Source organism: Sitophilus oryzae, unplaced genomic scaffold, assembly GCF_002938485.1.
Source record: "Sitophilus oryzae breed Bouriz unplaced genomic scaffold, Soryzae_2.0 scaffold_1297_pilon_pilon, whole genome shotgun sequence".
Lineage (NCBI taxonomy): Eukaryota > Metazoa > Arthropoda > Insecta > Coleoptera > Curculionidae > Sitophilus > Sitophilus oryzae.
The window spans coordinates 13,162,296-13,184,168 of NW_022145945.1; the positions used below are offsets into that span (position 1 = coordinate 13,162,296).

At 31.2% G+C, this 21,873-nt stretch overlaps 2 protein-coding genes across 2 annotated transcripts; both read right to left on the reverse strand.

The window, feature by feature from the left end:
* Positions 1-1,731: 1,731 nt before the first annotated feature.
* Positions 1,732-15,218, reverse strand: LOC115874453 (transcription factor 21-like). The gene is made up of 3 exons (XM_030889607.1): positions 14,976-15,218; positions 13,252-13,405; positions 1,732-1,888 (listed from the first exon to the last, which is right to left on the reverse strand). The coding sequence occupies exons 1-3, from the start codon at positions 15,107-15,109 to the stop codon at positions 1,745-1,747; spliced, it is 432 nt and encodes a 143-aa protein (XP_030745467.1). The 5' UTR covers positions 15,110-15,218; the 3' UTR covers positions 1,732-1,744.
* Positions 15,219-17,079: 1,861 nt separating this feature from the next.
* Positions 17,080-21,481, reverse strand: LOC115874454. Its single transcript, XM_030889608.1, has 4 exons — positions 21,218-21,481; positions 20,283-20,387; positions 19,484-19,629; positions 17,080-17,365 (listed from the first exon to the last, which is right to left on the reverse strand). Exons 1-4 carry the CDS (start codon positions 21,404-21,406, stop codon positions 17,152-17,154), a joined length of 654 nt encoding a protein of 217 aa, XP_030745468.1. The 5' UTR covers positions 21,407-21,481; the 3' UTR covers positions 17,080-17,151.
* Positions 21,482-21,873: the final 392 nt, after the last annotated feature.

The window sequence follows — 21,873 nt, forward strand, 5'->3', positions numbered from 1 at the left end:
TTATAGCAATATAAAAAAGTCTCGTCGCAAAAATGAATAATTTTGTGACGTTTGAGAAAAAAATACCTTTCTTAAATTTCTATTTGACTTACGAAACAATCAAGTTTTTTCAAGCATTATTTTATTGATTTTGTCAGATCGTTTTCTGTCATGCTGGGAGAAGTTACATGAAAGGCATTATAGAACTAAAATAAATGAGCTAGATATGTAATGAAACCAATAGAATCATTCAGTTTTTACAAACATCAGAATAATTATCTGAAATACTGCAAACAATATAAAGCTTAATCACTGATTTTAGACGATTTAAAAAAAATACTTTCTCTCAGTGCTTATTAGAAAAGTGTAATATTTTTTTATTTATAAAATAAATATTCCTTTTTATACTTCACAATTAAATCTATTATAATACCATGTATTACATTCAAAAAATACATACTTATCACTATTACAAAATATTACAATCTAAAAACAACCAAATAAATAACATAAGCTACATATTATACAATAAAAACAAACGCACAAGATTAAAGATACAAGATAAATCTTTCTAATAAATTTGCTATCATCACTGACATAATTTTTCACACCGTTAAACGATTGTTAATCCCCAAACCGTTCCCGAATTTCATCCAGAAAGAATAAATTAACGCCGATTAGTCTAGGGGCGTTTTTGGGAGTGTGAAATCGGATACTTTTCTCCACCCCTGTGGCGAAAGTTTCAGGAAGTCGCTCCACGTCTCACAGTAATCCTTGATGATATACAGTGTCGCAGAGAAAGTCTGAATCATATGTGATTTTTTTATTAATTGATTTAGTTGAATTTTGATTTTGGCGTTACTTTTTTTTTCTTAGAATTAGAGTTAAAAAGGCATAATTATTTTTTAAAAAATGTAATTTTGTAAAATCAGGTTAACCTTAAAGTTTTGATAAGATTAATTTTAGTAAGATTCCTGAAAAAATATCGTTTATAGTATACGGGGGAATAGTCTTTGAACAAAAAGATTAAGGAAGGCATGCTTTTTTCCATTCAAGGAAGAGATTAATGTATTTATAATTTATTTACACACATATTTCATCATTTCGCTAATATCAAAATCGGCGTATTCTAACATTTAAACAAAAAGAAATAAAGTACATATATCTATCTAAATATCTATCTATGTATGTTGATATGATCTCTGTCCTTAATGTTTTATTTAAAGCATTTGATAAAATGTGTAAAAATTCCAATATTTTTATTATAGAATTTATTGAAGTCATGCTATATTCATTTTTACAATAAAATTTAATATTGAAAAATTGTTTGTAAATGAACTGCTAAACTCGTCACAGTTTAAGTTTTTTTTACTAAACAAGTGATATTGAACGACAGATGAGTGATATACAAACCAGAAAAACCAGATTTGCACAATGGTTAATTTGGTGAGAAAAATGATAGATAATTTTTCAGAAACTATGTTTCGTAATAGTAAAAATTTGAGAAATGCAACAGAACTTTTGCTCTGTTGAAAAACTTTTTCAAATAATAATTTTTTTCAAAATTCTACTAATCAACCCATGACAGATGTTTAGAATTATTTCATTTTAATTCATTGAACAAAATTAAAAAACAATATTTTCCAAAAAGTATTAGAGGTTTTCTGATTTTCATTTCATATACTTAAACATTTGTTTCAATCCCTAATGTTAATTGATGATTTTTTTCATTTAAATCGTAACCCACATAACATTAATATACGGATTAATAATAATAAGTCATATCTTTATCCCTGACGATGGGGTGCTGGGAAGATGGTATTTCATCCCAGGAATGCTGATGCTGATTGGTCTGTTCCGAGTAGGTTCCATCGGATGTGTCTGTTCTTTGAAAACTGAAAGGCCAAGTCTGAAAAGAAAAAAAAATTAAATAGTTCGCAAAATAAATTTGTGTAAAAAATACTCGAGTTCTAAAGCGTCATTCAGAACTTTATACTTTGGAGTGTGGAATAAATTAGTGGTTTCAATTTTCAATTACCGTAGAAGTTTGCTCCTCTAATTTCAATGAAAGCATTTAGAATGTCAAAATTAGTGATAGTAATTTTCGATTGGTAGAAAAAGTTAAGCTTCATTCAGAACTTCGCAATTAGTGGAATAAATTAGTGGTTTCAATTACACTTTATACTATTTAGTTTACGATCATTCACAATATCTAAAAAACACAATTAAAATTAATAGAATATCCTAGCAACAGCTTATCCTAGCGATACTCTGTTGTATTCATAGAGAAAGCCTAATATCCAGCTTTTCAAACAGTCAACTTTTGATAAATCTTATCACAATTTCTCTTTGACAGTAGCGTAGCGTAGGGGAAAGGGGGGCACTTTCGGCAAGTTTAGCTTTGGACAACAAATTTGGCAAAACAGTAAAAAATTAGAAAAAACTAATTGGTAGTGATGGAAGTGTTGTCTATTACGAATTTGTTTTAAGTAAAAAAGTAATTTTAAGTAATGTGTAAATATCAAAATTTTAAGATTATAATTTTTTTGACATTTAGCTGAATGTGTCCCACTGGTGGGGCAGTTTCGGCTATGTGGTGGGGAACATTTGGCATTGTTTCATATTTGTCTAAAGCATAACAAAATAAAAAAAAAAATAACGTTACAAATATTTTAATATTCGGAAAGAACATCTTGTCTGTTATAATAAGCTTCAAATTAGACATAAAACACAAGATTATTAAGGATAAGTGATAATAATATTTCTACTAAAACTAGCTGAACAAAACTTCTTAAATTCTATAATAAGCTTCAAAATAAAGATAAAACATAAGGTTGTTAAGGATAAATGATAATAATATCGCTACTAAAACTAGCTGAGCAAAACATCTTTTTCTTAGTCACTAAATAAATAATTAACGCACAGTTAAACCCCCGAAGCTAACGTTAAACTTCTGGAAATTCGCAACTCTTGAAGTACCTTGCGTAATAGGAGAGGGTAAAATGAAAACAATATCTTTTTTTTCCATCAAGGCGATGTCTTCAGCATCAGGAAACACAAAATTATTTGATGTCCCCTTTCTTCTTAAAAATGATACTTTAAAGTCCTCATTTACCACCAGGTAATCCTTGGACTTTCCCAATATAATAAATATCAAACTTCGAAACCACGCATTTCACGAACACAAAATTGCCATTAACAATATCATCCCCCTCGGATATTTCTGTTATTTTTTCAAAAAACTCTTCATCATCGGATGACTCATTGTAATAAATATCAACACTGGATTCACTGGATGATGACATTTTCCTCTTTCTATCACTTGTAGTGATGCTTCTTTTAACTGTTTTATTTTCTTTTACAGATCGTTTTCGGTTTTTTTTGCCTCTTATTATACTAAGGAGTATCTGTGTAAATAGCTGATCTGCCTTTTTAGGTTTTCTTGGTCCCGATATAAACATATATATATATATATATATATATATATATATATATATATATATATATATATATATATATATATATATATATATATATATATATACTATATATATAGGGTCTTATATATATATATATATATATATATATATATATATATATATATATATATATATATATATATATATATATATATATATATATATATATATATATATATATATATATATATATATATATATATATATATATATATATATATTCAAACCAAACCAAACCAAACTTTTTTTGGAAAGGGTCTTATATCGGTCAATAAGTTTGAACCTTTTGACGAAGAATCTTCTTCCCTTGGTGGTGATAAATCAATGGGTTCAATGAATATTTCTTGCTCATCCACCACTTGCTCAACTGTCGGCGATTGCTCAACAATCGATGCTTGCTCAACAGTCGACGTTTGCTCATCATTGGGCAACTTCCTGTCAGTTATTTCACTCGGCATGATATCGGAATCAGAAAATACAAGTCGATTGGGAGGCCAGAGACCGGTATTTTTAAAAGAGCTGATAATATTTTTCATAGTAAAAGCCCCTTCATAAGTAGCTTTTGCCATGCGTGCCAAGTGACGAAATGTTATCACTCTTCCTGGATTTGCAAGTAACCAATCGTGCTGAGCGATCCTAAGATAGTTTTTCAATGAGTATTGGATTCCCGTATCCAGGAGCTGTAACCTGTGTGTGAGGAGGAACTGTTAATAGCACAATTCCTCTCTCGCGACAAACTTTAATGGCGTCAGCCAAGATGTGTGAATCGTGGTTGCCTATAATAAGGAGAACCTTATTATCCAAGGAGAGCATTTTACGTGACCAGCAAAATATTCAAGCACTTTGGGAAAAAGTTCTGCGGCCATCCATCCATTTCTGTTTCCAAGAGCTATCGCAGAAGTGCGATAAAGGGGAGGTGTGGAGGTGGGTAGGCGAAGGTGGGTAACGTTCGGCCATAGCCGAATGTTACCCACCTTTCATAGCCGAATGTTACCCACCCGACCAAAATAAGGTTTTGAACACGAAAAATTTGTAAACAGAGGTTTTCAGGTTATAATTTTGCTAGAAATCAAGAGCGAGATTTCTCCACTAACATATGACTTATAAACCACGTCGATCGAACAAAAAATGCACAACTTATAAAAGAAAATGTAGGGCTAAAAAATCTTACCTTTTCGTTTGTAAAACCAATTTTTTTCACAAAATATTTTCTTTCACCTATACACCATCAATGTTCAACTGCCGAATGGACACTTATGATAAGTGACAGATTACGGGCAAAACTGGCGCTAAATTCAAAACAGTTTATGAAATAATTGGGGTAGCTGAATGTGCCCGATGGCCGAAAGTGCCCCCCTTTCCCCTAGGCTTAAGCAGCACCCGCAACGGCGAATTTGACCACCAATTTTATTTACTAAATACATACAAGGTCCGGCAATAGTGCGTCGGGCACATAGACTTAAAATAAAATATAGACTACACTATTTACATCTCAACGCGGACAAACAACCTTTTTTGTACACATGTTTACTTCCGGGTACAGTCGACCGAGCCTTCCTCATCCAGCCTATGTTGTCACGTCTTTAATATTATCAATATTTTTTTTCTTGTTATACACATATATTGAGATATTAATACTACAGTTTAATAAAGTAGGTTTTAATATTCCATAGATGTATTAAATAGTCCTTATACTACTAAATTATAAGTCGGATACTGTTTAAAAAGGATAAGTTCTTTACAATATGATAACACCGATTAGAGGCGAGGGAGCCTATTCATTCATTTATTACCTTGTAGTACGCGTGGCAAGTGTGCGGTAAAGCTTTGATGCCGCTATGTCCCCGGCTGTATTAACGCATTTTCTTAGTTTGTAGTCCTTAAGTGTTTATTTTATTGACTTTTTCTGTTCAAGAACTATAAAATATGGTTCGCCAGTGCCAAATTTGCAAGAAATTTGACTTAAATAATCCATTTAAGTCTTGAAACGACTTTCGACCGGTAGACAACTCTCAATTTGCCCATTGGGAGCCAGTGGCGTTGTTGTAGAAAGGCGCTTATTTAGATAATATTTTAGTAAAATGTAAAATCTGAATTTTTTCTCATTACATTATTTACTTACTTACATTGTAACAAAGTCATAATTATAACCCTGTTAATAATTAATAATGATTTTATTAAAAATATGGTTTATTCTAAAATTATCTTGAGCATATAAAATAACATACAAGAATTTTAAATTGATATTACATTATGAAACAATATTTTTTAATATACCGGGTCGTCTCAAAAGTGGCTCACCCCCTATAACTTTTTTATTTTTTCAGATAAAAAAAACAGATTTGTATGTTATAGGTATATGACATAAATTAGGATTTATTGATGTATTCAGTTGTTTTTGGTCTCTTCCTGTTTCACCGAAATGATTACATCTTTTTATTTTTAAAGGCAACCTCGGTATATTGCTACTTTATTCGATAAAAAATGACACTCTGAATAGAATGACATATCATATGTCAACTTTTGACATTGTCGCTGAAAAACAAATCGTATTTTAAATTTCAATCCAGGGTGCCATGGTGTTGTTAAAAACACTAAGTTTTAATCAAGGAGCCTTGGAAAAATAGTTTTGATCGTCTAATAGGTTTCGTGTCTTGTCTAAGTCGGTTAAAATATGTACAAATCGTATTTTTAATCATACATATGTCAATTTTTTCAAATGGAACAAGGGTGACTCATTAGCATATTTGGAAAAAGCATTTTTTTATGAATATATTGATACCACACACTTGGTATTTCGAGTCAAATTGTCGTTATGAACCGCGTGTTACAATTACAATTAGACCATATGCGAAAATGTCAAAAGTTGACATATGATATGTCATTCTATTCAGAGTGTCATTTTCTATCGAATAAAGTAGAAATATACCGAGGGTGCCGTTTAAAAATTAAAAGTTATTTTTCCAAGGCTCCTTGATTAAGAATTAGTGTTTTTAACATACCCATGACACTCTAGATTGAAATTTAAAATTCAATTTTGTTTTAAACAAAAATGTCAAAAGTTTCATTCTATTCAGAATGTCATTTTCTATCGATTAAATTAAAAAAAATTTAAAAATCAACATTTAGTAGTAGTAAAAATCAACATTAGTAGTCATTTCCGGTGAAACAGGAAGTGACCAAAAACAATTGAATGCGTCAATCAATCCTAATTTATTTCATATACTAACATACTAAATCTTGTTTTTTTATTTGAAAATATAAAAAATTATGGGGATGAGCCACTTTTGAGACGCACCCGGTATATTAAAGACAGTACCGAGTTAAATAAATGTAGTTTTTATTTTATCCACTTCCTATCACCTTCCTTGCTTTAATGGAACAGATTTATGTTTTCTCTAATTTACATAATAAGACATCACTTAACCAGAAAAAAAATTACAAGAATCATATTTTTTTTTCTCTCCCTGTCGCCGATTCTATTATATCTGTGGAATAGATCCTGTTTTGATTAATATTAGGGGCTGTAAATGTTTGACTAAAATTAATAATTTATTATTAATTTCAAAAATTACCTAATTTCGATTATAACATTTCTTCTATAACGTGTATTTTATTATTTTTTTATCCTTTTGGACTCTAAATTGTTTTTCTAAACTTTTATTTTGAAAAACCTGTCCTAAATCTTAATAAAATATAAAAAAGTTTAAATACGATATATTTTTAATTTAATTATAGCTTTCTTTAAAATAAAAAAATTACCCGGCTATGATACGGAGAGTTCAGGTGTACTTGAGAAACGAAAGACAGTGTTGTGTTTCTCGGCAGAGTCGTCAGGGAACGACCGTTACGACAGAGACAACCTATCTATCGCTCGTGTCGCACTCGTTATAACCTAAAACAATAACACAACAATAACAAGACAGTGTCTGACCTCATGTTCCAGCTATTTATGAATGAGATGCTCAGTCTATATTTTATTTTAAGTCTATGGAAAAAAAGGAAAAATGTTTTGGACTTGATTTAATTTTTAAGCTACATTGTTACCTTAATAATGTAGTATGTTTTAATTTAAACACATAATTTTTAGCCAAGTAAAACCTACATAAAGCTATATTATGTTTTTTAGTGTTTTTTTTTTATTTTAATATAAGGACCCCAAAAAAAATTCAAGGGGTTTGAAGTTACGCTACTGTCTCTTGACAGATGACAAATAAAGGCCAAAACAACATTCCTCGCAAATTTTGAAGAATAATTAGAAGAAAAGTTAAAAGTTTGTTAACTATTTCTACTAATTGAAAATGACTACCACAGATTTTGACATTCTGAATGCTTACAATGAAATTAAAGAATCAAACTTCTACGCTAATTAAAACCACTAATTTATTCCACTAATTTCGACGTTCTGAATGAAGCTTAAAGCTTCATTCTGAACCTCGTAATTAGCGGAATAAATTAGTGCTTTCAATTATATTTTAAGCTTATGATCATTCACAATATCTAAAAAATACAACAAAAATTAATAAAGTATCCTAGCAAAAGCTTGCTGTAATCAGTTGTATCCATAAAGAAAACCTAATAATTATCTTATAAAACAATCAGCACTTTTTTCTAACTACAATTTGTTTTGAGTATGATTATCAAAGGTAAAAAAGACATTACTTGCAAATATTAAAGCATAATTAGTGAAAAAAGTTAAAAATTTGTTGTTTTTTTTACTAATTGAAAATTACTATAGTAAACGCCACGAATGTTTGGGAGTGATTCATCGCTTGATGAAGTTAGAATCGACACGCGCGCTATCATTTTTACATTAAAAACGTAAATTTTTACCTTGGAGTAAGATTTTTACCGCAGACGTAGGTTTTTAAAGGCCCGGTCTAATCATCTGCCTGCGCACCTCCTACTTATTCTAAAATGTTAGCGTGATTGACGATACATATCGCGTTTCTTTGATTGATTCGTTTTTGTGCGTCAGTCCATTGGTGTGCTTGCAGTGCGACCAATGGGGCATTCCAGTTTATATTTATAACCAAATATATGTATTGACAAGACTTTGATAGTTAAAACAACAAATTACAACAGATTATATATTGATTATTATATGACTTGAAACACCACGGTACTGGAATTAAGTTTTATGTGAACTTGAACAGATTAGTTCACATGGTAGCGACCGACGAATCACTCCCAAACAATCGTGGCGTTTACTATACCACTAATTTAGACGTTTTCAATGATTATATTGAAATTAGAGAAACACCATTCCACTAATTTCGAACTTCCGAATGAAGCTTTAAGTTCTGAAAGAATCTATGTTCAAAATAAAATAAAGCCTCTCTGAGAGAATACATAACAGTGACAGATATTTGTCATTTTCAGTCATAGGAAAATAGAATTTTCTGTTATTTTTTGAATGATAGCTATCTAAATCTTCCCTAGCTCGTTCGAGGACTCTCTATTTTTTAATATTAGCAAATAATTGTGTGTTTAAAAATGTTATTTAAATTAATGCGAAGTGTTGCATAAATTAAACTTGTATGTTTTTTATCTTCGCTTAAATTAATATAATATTTTATTTTTAATTCAGGTTTTAAGACAAACACGAAACAATACACCCAAGTGGACAAGTTGATAGTTATCTGTCAAATGGCTCGCGCCAATAAATAAAGTAAACATTGGACCATAAGGTGCTGATCGCGAAACAAAACATTTGGTCCATTAATTTGTCATCGGGAATGACAAGTGTTAAAAGTCGGGCCAGACACTTTCAGATTATTCGCTTCACTTTGAGGTTGACAAAGTGAAGGCGGAAATCAAAAATAAAGTACACCACGAAATTTGGAAAAAAACAATGTTTTTTATAAAAGATAGATATAAAGTGATTCGAAGAATGCGGCCTATGTGAAAATTACTCTCCGAAAGTTATATAGAAAAAGTTATACATTTTTTTCTGCATAGTCTCTAAATATATAGTTACTGTAAAACAACTTGGAACAGTCAAAATAAGCTGAAAAAAAAGCTAATAAATAAGACTATTAATCGTTATTTTATTTATGTAGATTGTACTGGTGTTGATTTATTTGTATTGGTAAAAATTTAGTAAAAATTAATTTAATTTTTGACTGTTGATTAAGGAAGAAAATATACAACTTAAAAAAAGTATTTTTTCATTATTGAATCTGATGTTCAAGTGATGAACGATGAACCATTAGCCACTGATATATTATATATTTATGTCTGTAGATTCCCAATCCGCCGCTAATAGTGGTGAGCAAGACCTAACCAAGCATCTCTTGCGGTCTCGTATTTTTTTTTCATGTTTTTGTGTGCAAAAAGTGGCTGGCTCTTATAAATTTTTTAATTTTTTCAAATAAAAAAAAACGAGGATTGATATGTTATTATATGACATAAATTAGGATTGATTGACGTATTCAACGGTTTTTGGTCACTTCCTGTCTCATCGGAAATAACTACAATTTTTGATTTTTAAATGGCACCCTCGGTATTTTTTTTTTCTTTATTCGATAGAAAATGAGACTCTGAATAGAATGACATATCACATGTCAACTTGTGACATTTTCGCATATGGTTTATTTGAAATTTTAACATGCGGTTCATAACGACCATTTGACTCAAAATACCAAGTGTGTGATACCAACTTATTCTATATAAAATGAGTAATTTTAACACAGCCATGGCACTCTAGATTGAAATTTAAATTACGACTTTTTTTAAGCGAAAATGTCAAAAGTCGACATGTATGATGCATGAGGCGAATGATATGTCATTCTATTCAAAGTATCATTTTCTGTTGAAATAAAGTAAAAATATATCGAGGGTCCCATTTAAAAATCAAAGGTTGCAGTCATTTCCGGTGAAATAAGAAGTGACCGAAAACAATTGAATACGTCAATCAATTCTAATTTATGTCATATACTAACACACCAAATCTCGTTTGTTTATCTGAAAATCAACAATCTGTGGTACAATCTGTAGTGCAATGTTTTAGTTTTTTCTTTATAAATACTATTTTCCGTGTAGAAATAAAACAGAAAAAAATTACGGTAATATTCTGAGGTTATCCCCAAAACCTTTTTTATTAGCAAAGTTACTACAACTTTTGATTAACTATATTTTAATCAAAAGTTGTAGTAACTTTCGGTTAAACAGGAAGTGACCAAAAACAATTGAATACGTCAATCAATCCTAATTTATATCATATACTAACATACCAAATCTCGTTTTTATTTATTTGATCAAATAAAAAAGATATAGGAGTGAGCCACTTTCGAGACGCACCCGGTATACCGGATTATTATACCGGATTTATATAGGATTGATTGACGTATTCAATTATTGTTTTCGGTCACTTCCTGTTTCACCGGAAATGCTGCGGAAAAACTACGACTTTTGATTTTTAAATAGCAACCTCGGTATTTTTTTTGCTTTATTCGATAGAAAATGACAATATATATTATATTGATATATGAATATCATATGTCAACTTTTAACTTTTTCGAATAGGGTTTATTTGAAATTGTAACATGTAGTTCATAACGACAATTTGAGTCGAAATAACAAGTGTGTGGTACCAAATTATTCGTAAAAAAATGCTTTTTCCAAATATGCTAATGAGCCACCCTCGCCCCATTTGAAAAAAACGAGATATGATTAAAAATACGATTTAGGCATCTTTTAACTGGTCAGGACAAGACACTAAAACATTAGACGATTAAATCTATTTTTCCAAGGCTTCTTGATTAAAAATTAGTGTTTTTCTCAGTGTTTTTAATATAGCCATGACACTCTATATTGAAATTTAAAATACATTTTTTTATTAAGCGAGAATGTCAAAAGTTGACATATGATATGACATTCTATTCAGAATGTCATTTTCTATCAAATAAAGTAAAAAAATACCGAGGGTGCCATTTAAAAATCAAAAATTGTAGTCATTTTCGGTGAAATAGGAAGTGACCAAAAACAATTGAATACGCCAATCAATCCTAATTTATGTCATAATATACTAGCATACCAAATCTCGTTTTTTATTTGATCAAATAAAAAAGATATCACTTTCGAGACGCACCCGGTATATGCAGAATTTTATGCTTAATCTGATTCTACAAAGAAAAGCGGAAGCTGCAATTTAATTATTATTACTTATTTTATACACCCTGTATATAAAACAAAATACTTTTAGGTTATGCCCCTTATTAACCATGCAATATTTATATGATTTTTTTTCATATCTTTATTAACAACGACGATATTGGACTTCCTGGGATTAACTGCTGATTTTGACCAAAACCAAAAAAAAATCAAACTTCTAACGTTCTTAGCGCTGCTATATTTTAATTCCTCGTTGTTTACGAACGAAAAACGAGAAAAAAGGGGAATAAAGACGAGAACAAAGCCCGTTCGTCTTCGACGTTTATTTAAATATCGTGTAAACACCGCAAATCGGCTATAAATGCCTCCGCGCGCCGGCCGCCTGGAACAGCTGGACGCATTTGCCGGAATCCTAATTATTACCACGCGAGCAGGGAATAAAGTGGATGGAAAGGTCCTCGGCGACACTGTTGATATTCGAGCTTTGTTTTGATAGGCAAGAGCATCCTCTTCACGGTCGCGGCGCACTCGATTCACCAGGAAACGCTCTTCAGGTTTTACGACAGCTCTCTTAGACGAATCAAAGAGTAAGTTTAGATAAGGAGCAGGAATAATTAACACCTAAGAATGAAAAAAACTTTTTTAACTGCGAGACTCGATTCCTGAACTATTTATAATATGTACCTACAAACAGGGTCGGACTGGACGAGAGGAGCTAACCTAACCGGGTGGAATTGTGAGAAGGGGAAATTTTTTGCGCCTTACCTTTTGGTCAATTTTTCCCTCTATTAATTTGTTGTTAAGGTTTCCTGATTAAATCAGGGTCGTAGACCGAGTCGTTCTAATCACACGTGTGCTGTAATCATGTTTAAACGCACGTGTCATGTACAACGTTTTATCTACAACCGAAAAATAAGAAAATACTGTTTTAATTTTCGTTTATTAGTCGCCCACCTTTAACACCTTTAACATGATATTTGTCACATTTTTTTTAATTATAATTGTGGGGAATTGTCATTATTATAAAAACTAGTTGTGTTATAGATTCATAACACCACTAGTTGTGTTATGAATCTCATAACGTAACTGAAAAAAACTAAAAAAATAGTGATATAAAAGCGTTATAACTAAACGGTTGTAGATAAAATATATATTTATATGGCAAAACAACGTTTGCCGAGTCAGCTAGTTTTTATAAAAAGAAATATGTTGTGTTGCCATGCTATTTCTGATTTGCTGACACTTATCCAGGGTGAGTCTTAAATAAGTGCAACTATTTTTAGGGTTGATATATTTCGACCCCAGAAACACGCCACTGTGTTTTTTTTCCGCCAAAAAAAATTAGGTTTGCAATTTTTTGAAAATAAAATTGAAACTTTTTAAATTTTTAGTTAAAGAAACATATTTCTTCATAATATGGAAACATAGGTAGTACATATTATAAGTGGACTGTTAAATTTTGTAAAAAATGATGTTTTAAATAAATTATTTTTCAAAAAAAAAAAATATTGATAATTATGATAATCGATATTTTTTCGAGCCCAAATTTTGCCTTTATTTACCTCATTGACACTATGGGTTATTGTCTTTCAAAGAGATGATATGGCCGAATCAGTATGGTCCAATGTTCCATTGCGATACGTTTTGCAGTTTTAATACTACTTTTAAGTTTACTTACGAGTGTGAGAGGATGCTTATGTAGATGGTCATTTGGTGGTGGTTGGTCCATTAATACGGCTCTTAAATGAGCAATGTAACTCGTGGCCAGTCGCAATGTATCAAGTTTGGAAAGTTTGGTGTCAGCCGGTACCCAAGGTAAGGTAGTTTTTAATCTGAAATTATTTTATTGTATTTATTATTGAATATATTATACATATATCACTAATCGCAGCTATGAATTTATATTAAAAGAATAGTTTAAAAAAAATTAAATAAGTCATTATACTTTAAAAATTATGAAAAATGCTTACAAATATATTTCCTTATTCATCTGCAGGTGGTGTTGAAATTAAAGCGTTGGCTTAAAATGTATTAGAGTATTTAGTATAAAAATTGTTTTGGTATTGTGTTTGATTTGTGCTAAAATGATACACCAAAAAAATTAAAAATTTAGTTTATAAAAATATTATATCATTCAAATCTAAACAACTTTTTATTGAATTTTCTAAAATCATTTTTGTGCCTTGATTATTTAATCTTGAAATCGTGTTGCATTTGGCGGAATAATTATCAAGAAACAAGATATTTCGTGATTGCTCAAAAATTATTATTTCATTATTTCCTAGATAAATGTTATCTCAAATAGATAATATCCTGAGCAAAACATGTAGGCATAAAATATAATGATTTTAATGTTATATTTCGTGGTTGGAACATCTGGTGTTACAATAGCAAAATTAAATGGCGTCAAAGACGGCTAAAGATTGACAATCGATGATCATTTTGTTATCAGTTAATTCCTAGACGTCAGTTAATAAAAGTTGACGTAAATCTTCAAAAAATGAAAACTTCGTCGAAAATTAACCCATTATTAAAAATATCAAAAAATATAGAACTACGATTTCGCCATTTAAAAATCATTATTTTTACTCTCTACAAAAATAAATTAGGTACAACTTTCTTAAGGCCAACTTAGGTACAACTTAGATACAACTTACTTATACGCCAACTGGTAGAAGGCGCCATTAAAAAATAAATAAGTGGACGATCAAATAAATGACATCAGAGCTTGACCTCGCAAAAATTATCATTTATTGTCATTCCCCAGCCGTCTTTGAAGCCGTGATTTTTCGATCGTATGGTACTAATTCCGACAATACATCAAAACGCTTTACTTTCAACATTGGACGAGTGTTGCCAACCCTTTTAATCATCAGCAGATGATTGAAACTAAATAAATTAAATAATTTTAACCATCTGCTGATGCTAAAATAGACCAATGTTCATCAATGAATGATGATGCTGATGCTAATCAAGACCAATGTTAAATTGTGTTTTATTTTGCTAATAAGTGTATTGTTGTACTACTAAATATGAAATTTTCTCATAATCTATTTATTTAGAGTTAGTGAACCAAAACTAAGGTTTTGAATTAAATGCATTGTGTAAGAGATTGTTGATGAATTTTATTAATAATTGCAGAAAGATATATAATGTTTAAACTGTATTTTTTCTCGGCAATTCAGTCATTGTTTGTGAATTCATTTACCGTTTGAATTATTTTGACTTTATTTTTATATTATTTTAGTAAGCACATACTTCTGGTATTTTTTTTTTATTTTTTAAGCAGTCTATTAATAAAAATAATCCGAAAATCAAATGGCTTTTGCTTTTTAAAAACCTACAAGTGTTAAGAAATATCCTCAACACTTTTTTTAATAAAAGCTTTTTATATTTGTTTACCTGCAAAAAGCTTTGCTCAGCACCCTCATTCTAGCTCTCTCTCTAGCATTAGCAGCGTTCCTCTGAGGATGCCTCATTTCATCAAACTCATCATCCGAATCCTCACTACTCACTGATCTTCGTTTCCTTGGCATTTTTTCACTCTTAATAAACTCACAACCTTACCTCACTATCAATATCTAATATAATTCCTCACTTTTTTATGTATTCCCTCTAAGCACTTCACTTTACCCCAATCTTCACTAATTTGCTTAATTGATGGCATCACGTAGTGGTGTGTTTGTGGGTGGAGTTCTGTTAATCCCGCCTCTATCCCTAAGGACCGAATTAGATGGACCAATAGAATTGCACAGATTTGACTGAGAGCGAAGTGCGTGAACATTGATTATTTTGGGTTATTTTTAAATACCGGTGTTGATATGAATTTACACGATGCCGAAGAAAATGAAGCGAATTTTGAGCGTTTTGTACCAGTTTTCAAACTTTTACAAGATTTTTATTGGAAGAAATGATAGGTAACAACATGACAAATCATTGAATAGAAATATCATTAGTCTCTTGATATTTTAAATAATACAGGGTGGCGCACCTCATTCGCCTCGGTTGATTATACCCTTGATTATGGATATATAAACAAGGATTATACGAAAACAGAAAGATGTAGAACTAAAATATTTTATCAAGGCCATGTGCACAATTTAAAATTTTGGAATGTACAGGGTGTTTCAGAACTAAGATTCATACCAATATTTTATACTCGGTTTTTTATTTAATTTTTGGATTTTTCGGCCTAAAAAAATACTTGGGCCTAAAAAGCTCTTGGGCCTAAAAAATCTTATAAGAGTCAAATTTGTTTAGCTTTGGTTTTGAGATATTTAAATATGATATATTAAAAATAATGCTATAATAAAAAAGATTGTCGATGCCCTGTACATTACTCTTTAGAATTAATTAGTGTGCTGTGTTTTAAACCAAAATTTACTGAAAAATTTGATTACTCCCTTAAATGTATACAGGGGTGCCAAAAATTATTGCTGTTCAATTTTAAATATTAAATTAAAAATAAAAATGTTCTTATGTATTTTTAAAATAAATCTTAACAGATTTAAGTTTGTTCTTTCAAACTACAATACCGTTTCCTATACCTATCTAGCTCAGATTTTGAATAAAAAGCTATTTTAAATAAAAAGACAACTAAGGTATTGCCATGGCAATTTGCTAGTAACAGTTAGTAGCTGTTTTCAACATCGAAGTTAGTTTATGGACTTTATTTAGATTTATAGTATTATACTTTTGTTTAATTAATAAAATAATAATTGAATAAAATATCTATATAAAGGGTGAGTCTTAAATAAGTGCAAATATTTTTAGGGGTAGTATATTTCGACCCCAGAAACACCTCTATATGCTTTTTCGCGAAAAAAAAATTGAAAATTCGGAATTTTTTGAAAAAATGTTTCGAAATTTTTTTAATTTTTGTTAAAAAAACAAGATAAAATATTAAATTTACAAGAAAGACAACCCAGAAAAGATCCAGTGGTTCTCAAAATTTAACCCTGTATAATCTATATGGATATGGTACTAGTGTTTGGATTTTTGTGAATTACTTGTAAGCATCAAGCATTTCGTGTTCAGTGTTCAAAGTGTTTTGGTGTATTGTGGTGAACTAGTGTTTAACTTAGAACACCTACCGAGATGCAGACACTACATACGCCTAGCCGATATTTAAAACTGATTTAGTATATTTTCAAAAATCAATAATTTAAGTTTATTTCTGCAAAACAAGAGATAATAAATTGTTTATATTGACAGCATTTTTTTTATTTCATAAATCGGATAAGCGTCACATGGGATTGGAAAAATGTTATTTCTATTAAACGGATTTTTTATATCCTCTTTTCAGATTTACTTCTTGGTAAGGATTACCCACTACGCACGGAAAAATAAGTCAAATATCATCGAAGTTGTAACATTTTTCTTAGGGAACACTTATTATTATATTATTATTTATGTTAAAGTTACTTATGTTAAAAACTATACTGCTATTTATTGTGCATAATATTATTGCTATCTATAGTAAAAATAATATTTAAAAAATTGGTAACATTTATTAACTTTAGAATTATTAAAATATAGAAAGACAATAGTTTAGTAATAAAAACAAGTTTTTTTAACATTACTGCTCATTATTTATATTTTGCAGAGATCGACTGGATCTGAAGACAAAGGGTTGACGAGGCATATAAATATCCGTATCCACACTCGTTGACCTTTTGGATCGGTAGGACACATTCTGTTTTTTATAGGAAAACATTCCTGCTCTAGGTGGCCGTTCTAGATAGTGTCCTGCTGTACCTATCTCGCTCCTCATCCAAGGATCCTCAGCTCCACTAAAATGCAATGTGTAAGTATTAACTTTTTAACAAAAATCAAACTATTTTAAAAAGTGTTATTATTTAATCTTATTATATTTAACTAGATAATTTTGATTTCTATCTTGTTATCTTAATAAGCTGCATTAAAAACGATGATAATGAGACACCCTGTAAAATAGTAATACTTAATATAATAATAATAATAATAATAACTCCCGTATATAGCGTTTGACGCTTTGAGAGTAGCAAGGTACAGCTTGCCATGCTAGAGCCGTTCGGTATACAAGGAAGGTAATGTTGCTAGCACTACGCTTCAACCGCCTATTATTACCTCAGGATTCTGAATCCCAAGTACTCATTTAAGGCTGAGTCGACCTAGATACCCACACTATTTTTAAACTAAACTCAGGATTGTGAATCCCAAGTACTCATTTAAGGCTGAGTCGACCTAGGTACCCACACTATTTTTAAACTAAACTCAGGAGTGTGAATCCCAAGTACTCATTTAAGGCTGAGTCGACCTAGGTACCCACACTATTTTTAAACTAAACTCAGGATTGTGAATCCCAAGTACTCATTTAAGGCTGAGTCGACCTAGGTACCCACACTATTTTTAAACTAAACTCAGGATTGTGAATCCCAAGTACTCATTTAAGGCTGAGTCGACCTAGGTACCCACACTATTTTTAAACTAAACTCAGGATTGTGAATGCCAAGTACTCATTTAAGGCTGAGTCGACCTAGGTACCCACACTATTTTTAAACTAAACTCAGGAGTGTGAATCCCAAGTACTCATCTAAGGCTGAGTCGACCTAGGTACCCACACTATTTTTAAACTAAACTCAGGATTGTGAATCCCAAGTACTCATTTAAGGCTGAGTCGACCTAGGTACCTACACTATTTTTAAACTAAACTCAGGAGTGTGAATCCCAAGTACTCATTTAAGGCTGAGTCGACCTAGGTACCCACACTATTTTTAAACTAAACTCAGGATTGTGAATCCCAAGTACTCATTTAAGGCTGAATCGACCTAGGTACCCACACTATTTTTAAACTAAACTCAGGATTGTGAATCCCAAGTACTCATTTAAGGCTGAGTCGACCTAGGTACCCACACTATTTTTAAACTAAACTCAGGAGTGTGAATCCCAAGTACTCATTTAAGGCTGAGTCGACCTAGGTACCCACACTATTTTTAAACTAAACTCAGGATTGTGAATCCCAAGTACTCATTTAAGGCTGAGTCGACCTAGGTACCCACACTATTTTTAAACTAAACTCAGGATTGTGAATCCCAAGTACTCATTTAAGGCTGAGTCGACCTAGGTACCCACACTATTTTTAAACTAAACTCAGGATTGTGAATCCCAAGTACTCATTTAAGGCTGAGTCGACCTAGGTACCCACACTATTTTTAAACTAAACTCAGGAGTGTGAATCCCAAGTACTCATTTAAGGCTGAGTCGACCTAGGTACCCACACTATTTTTAAACTAAACTCAGGATTGTGAATCCCAAGTACTCATTTAAGGCTGAGTCGACCTAGGTACCTACACTATTTTTAAACTAAACTCAGGAGTGTGAATCCCAAGTACTCATTTAAGGCTGAGTCGACGTAGGTACCCACACTATTTTTAAACTAAACTCAGAATTGTGAATCCCAAGTACTTATTTAAGGCTGAGTCGACCTAGGTATCCACGCTATTTTTAAACTAAACTCAGGATTGTGAATCCCAAGTACTCATTTAAGGCTGAGTCGACCTAGGTACCCACACTATTTTTAAACTAAACTCAGGATTGTGAATCCCAAGTACTCATTTAAGGCTGAGTCGACACTATTTTTAAACTAAACTCAGGATTGTGAATCCCAAGTACTCATTTAAGGCTGAGTCGACCTAGGTATCCACACTATTTTTAAACTAAACTCAGGATTGTGAATCCCAAGTACTTATTTAAGGCTGAGTCGGCATAGGTATATACCCAAACTATTTTTATTTTAATAAAAAATAGTCGGCTGATGAAATGCCGGGTGTAGGATTCGAACCCACTACTTTGAAATTGATAAACGAGAGCCTGTACCTCTACGCCACCGGGTACCTTTAGTAATACTTTATATTGAATGTAATACTTACCCCATCATCAGAAAATTGGGTATTATCGTCCTATCAAAACATTTAATAGTCAATACAATACATGGAATCAACGATATGCCCAAGACAATCAGGAACATGACACAGGTAACTAGATTTTTGTGCATTTTCGTATAAGAGTTACTTTCCTTAAAATATTTATAAAATATATTATATAAATATAGATCATACCAGAATAAACTTTTAGTCACGTGATTAAACTTGACCGGCACAACGTTGCCCACTTGCTCAAATATTTTAGGAAGCAAAAATAAATGAATTATAAATATATAAACAATTACTTACATCAACAAAACTCACCTCCTTAACAGCACTTAAGGGACAGAAAACGCCATTACTACCGCTTTCCCGTTCAAAATATTCTAATAAGGTTGCAATGAGTTTTTTGCAACGGCTATTAAGCTATCTTGTACACTTCGAACTAAAAGAGGTTCTAAAAAGAACAATATTCGACTGCAAGGTCTGCTAATAAAAATGTTTAAGCTTAAAGTATCACAACACAATTTATTTAAACCAAAAACTCGTAATACAAAACTGAAGTGTCAAAACGAATGCCAGGAAATAAATAAATAAATGTGGCAACTTGACATTTTTTACAGCAGAACTGCCACCTGAATCCCCAGCGGGAAATTTAAATTCCAATTAGTCAGCCCGGCGCCGAATATGTCCATGGTTGGCAATAATGAATATTTAAAAATCGCGCCCTCGATTACGTAACTAAAAGTTTAATTGGTATCGCTATACCAATAAATCAACCAATTAAAAGAATTCCAATTATTACATTTGTGAATAAATGATCTCCGTTTTCGATTATCCATTTGCAAATTTTCAAAAATATAAACCATACTCTTGTAGTATAAAAATACGTCCAGTGGAATAACAAAGCCTAAAAAGAGATTAGTTATTTTACAAAAAAATCTAGGTATCAAATCATGTTTAAAGTTACTGGGATTACATAAAAATGTACCAATTAAAATTAACTTATGTTCTGATCTGAAGTTTTTTTTGTTTGTAAAGGGACCTAATAATAAAAAGCTTACACGGCTCAAGTTACGTTTACTTGAAATCAGTTATGTAAGAAATATTTGTTTATTTAGTATTTGGAAGCCTTTTTGATTAGTATGTCACAAGAAATTGTCTATGGAAATGCATAATTTTCAGATTTTCAACTTTAGAATAGGTGAAGCCAGTTACCTACATGAAAACACGTTTCTGTTTTTCATTCCAGAAATTTTTCTAAACATAGACACGCAAAAAAACTTCTTGCGGAAATATATAATTTTCATTTATTGATAAAATATAGCAAGATTTGAAAACTACTCCGCAATTGGAATTCGTAAACAGACGCGTTTTAGCTTACAGCGTGTTTTGATTGCTTCGGTTAGGATTGTTTTGATTTGGTTTGTTGGTTTGTTTTTGTTTATTTTCGTTTCTTCTCGGTACGGTATTGATGTCTAAATTACAGTACCTACTAGGTTAAGTTCATACCTACACAAGAAAAGCGTTTGGAATGTAAAGCAGGAACACGTTTTCGTATAACTGATTTCAGTTATTTTAAAATCGGAAAAAAGAGAATGATGCAGTTCCGCAGTGAAATTTTTATGATTTTGTGTTTGGGGAGGCTTCTATATACTAGATGTTTTGTTGTTTTATTTTTATAAGTGATTTCAAGTAAAAAAAACTTCACCCGCTAACACTATTGAATATATTATATACCTTATATAATTTAGAGTACCATGCAGCAAAATAGGTCTCGTACTGATGAAATCGAAAGTAGAGCAGCAAAAACACTGAAAACAAAAACAGAAAACTTGGAAGTGCAGTGCAGGACAAACTAGGAAGTAGTTTCGATGACTCCGCAACTTCCTTTAGGAATCGACTGTGAAGTTCCTTGGCATCATACATTTTAGAATGTTTGAAAAATTGTTTCAGTATATTTACACACAAGAATTTTGAACTGTCAGAAATAAAATGTTTCTGACTTTGTCAGTGGAATAGGTTAACATATCTAGTGTATTACACAGGGTGTTCCGAATTGTATTCGGAAAATTTCGGCAGCATTTTCTATAGATAAAAATAAGTCAAAAAGTTCGTATAAGATTGTCTTAAAATGCTTCGTTTCAAAGATACAGGGCGTAGAAGTTTAATTTTTATTTCGATTTTTCCAAATATTTTCTGAACTAACATCGATATTTGGATGAAAATTAGTGTCTGGGTGTTCTTTGACATGAGACATTTGATTTTCAATATGACAATATGTCAATATGACTTATATTTGTAGGGAGCACTTGGGGAGCACTACCAACATGATTTTTATTGTTTTGAAGGGTTATAACTTTTCGTCCGTACCAGTATTAAACTACTGAATGAAA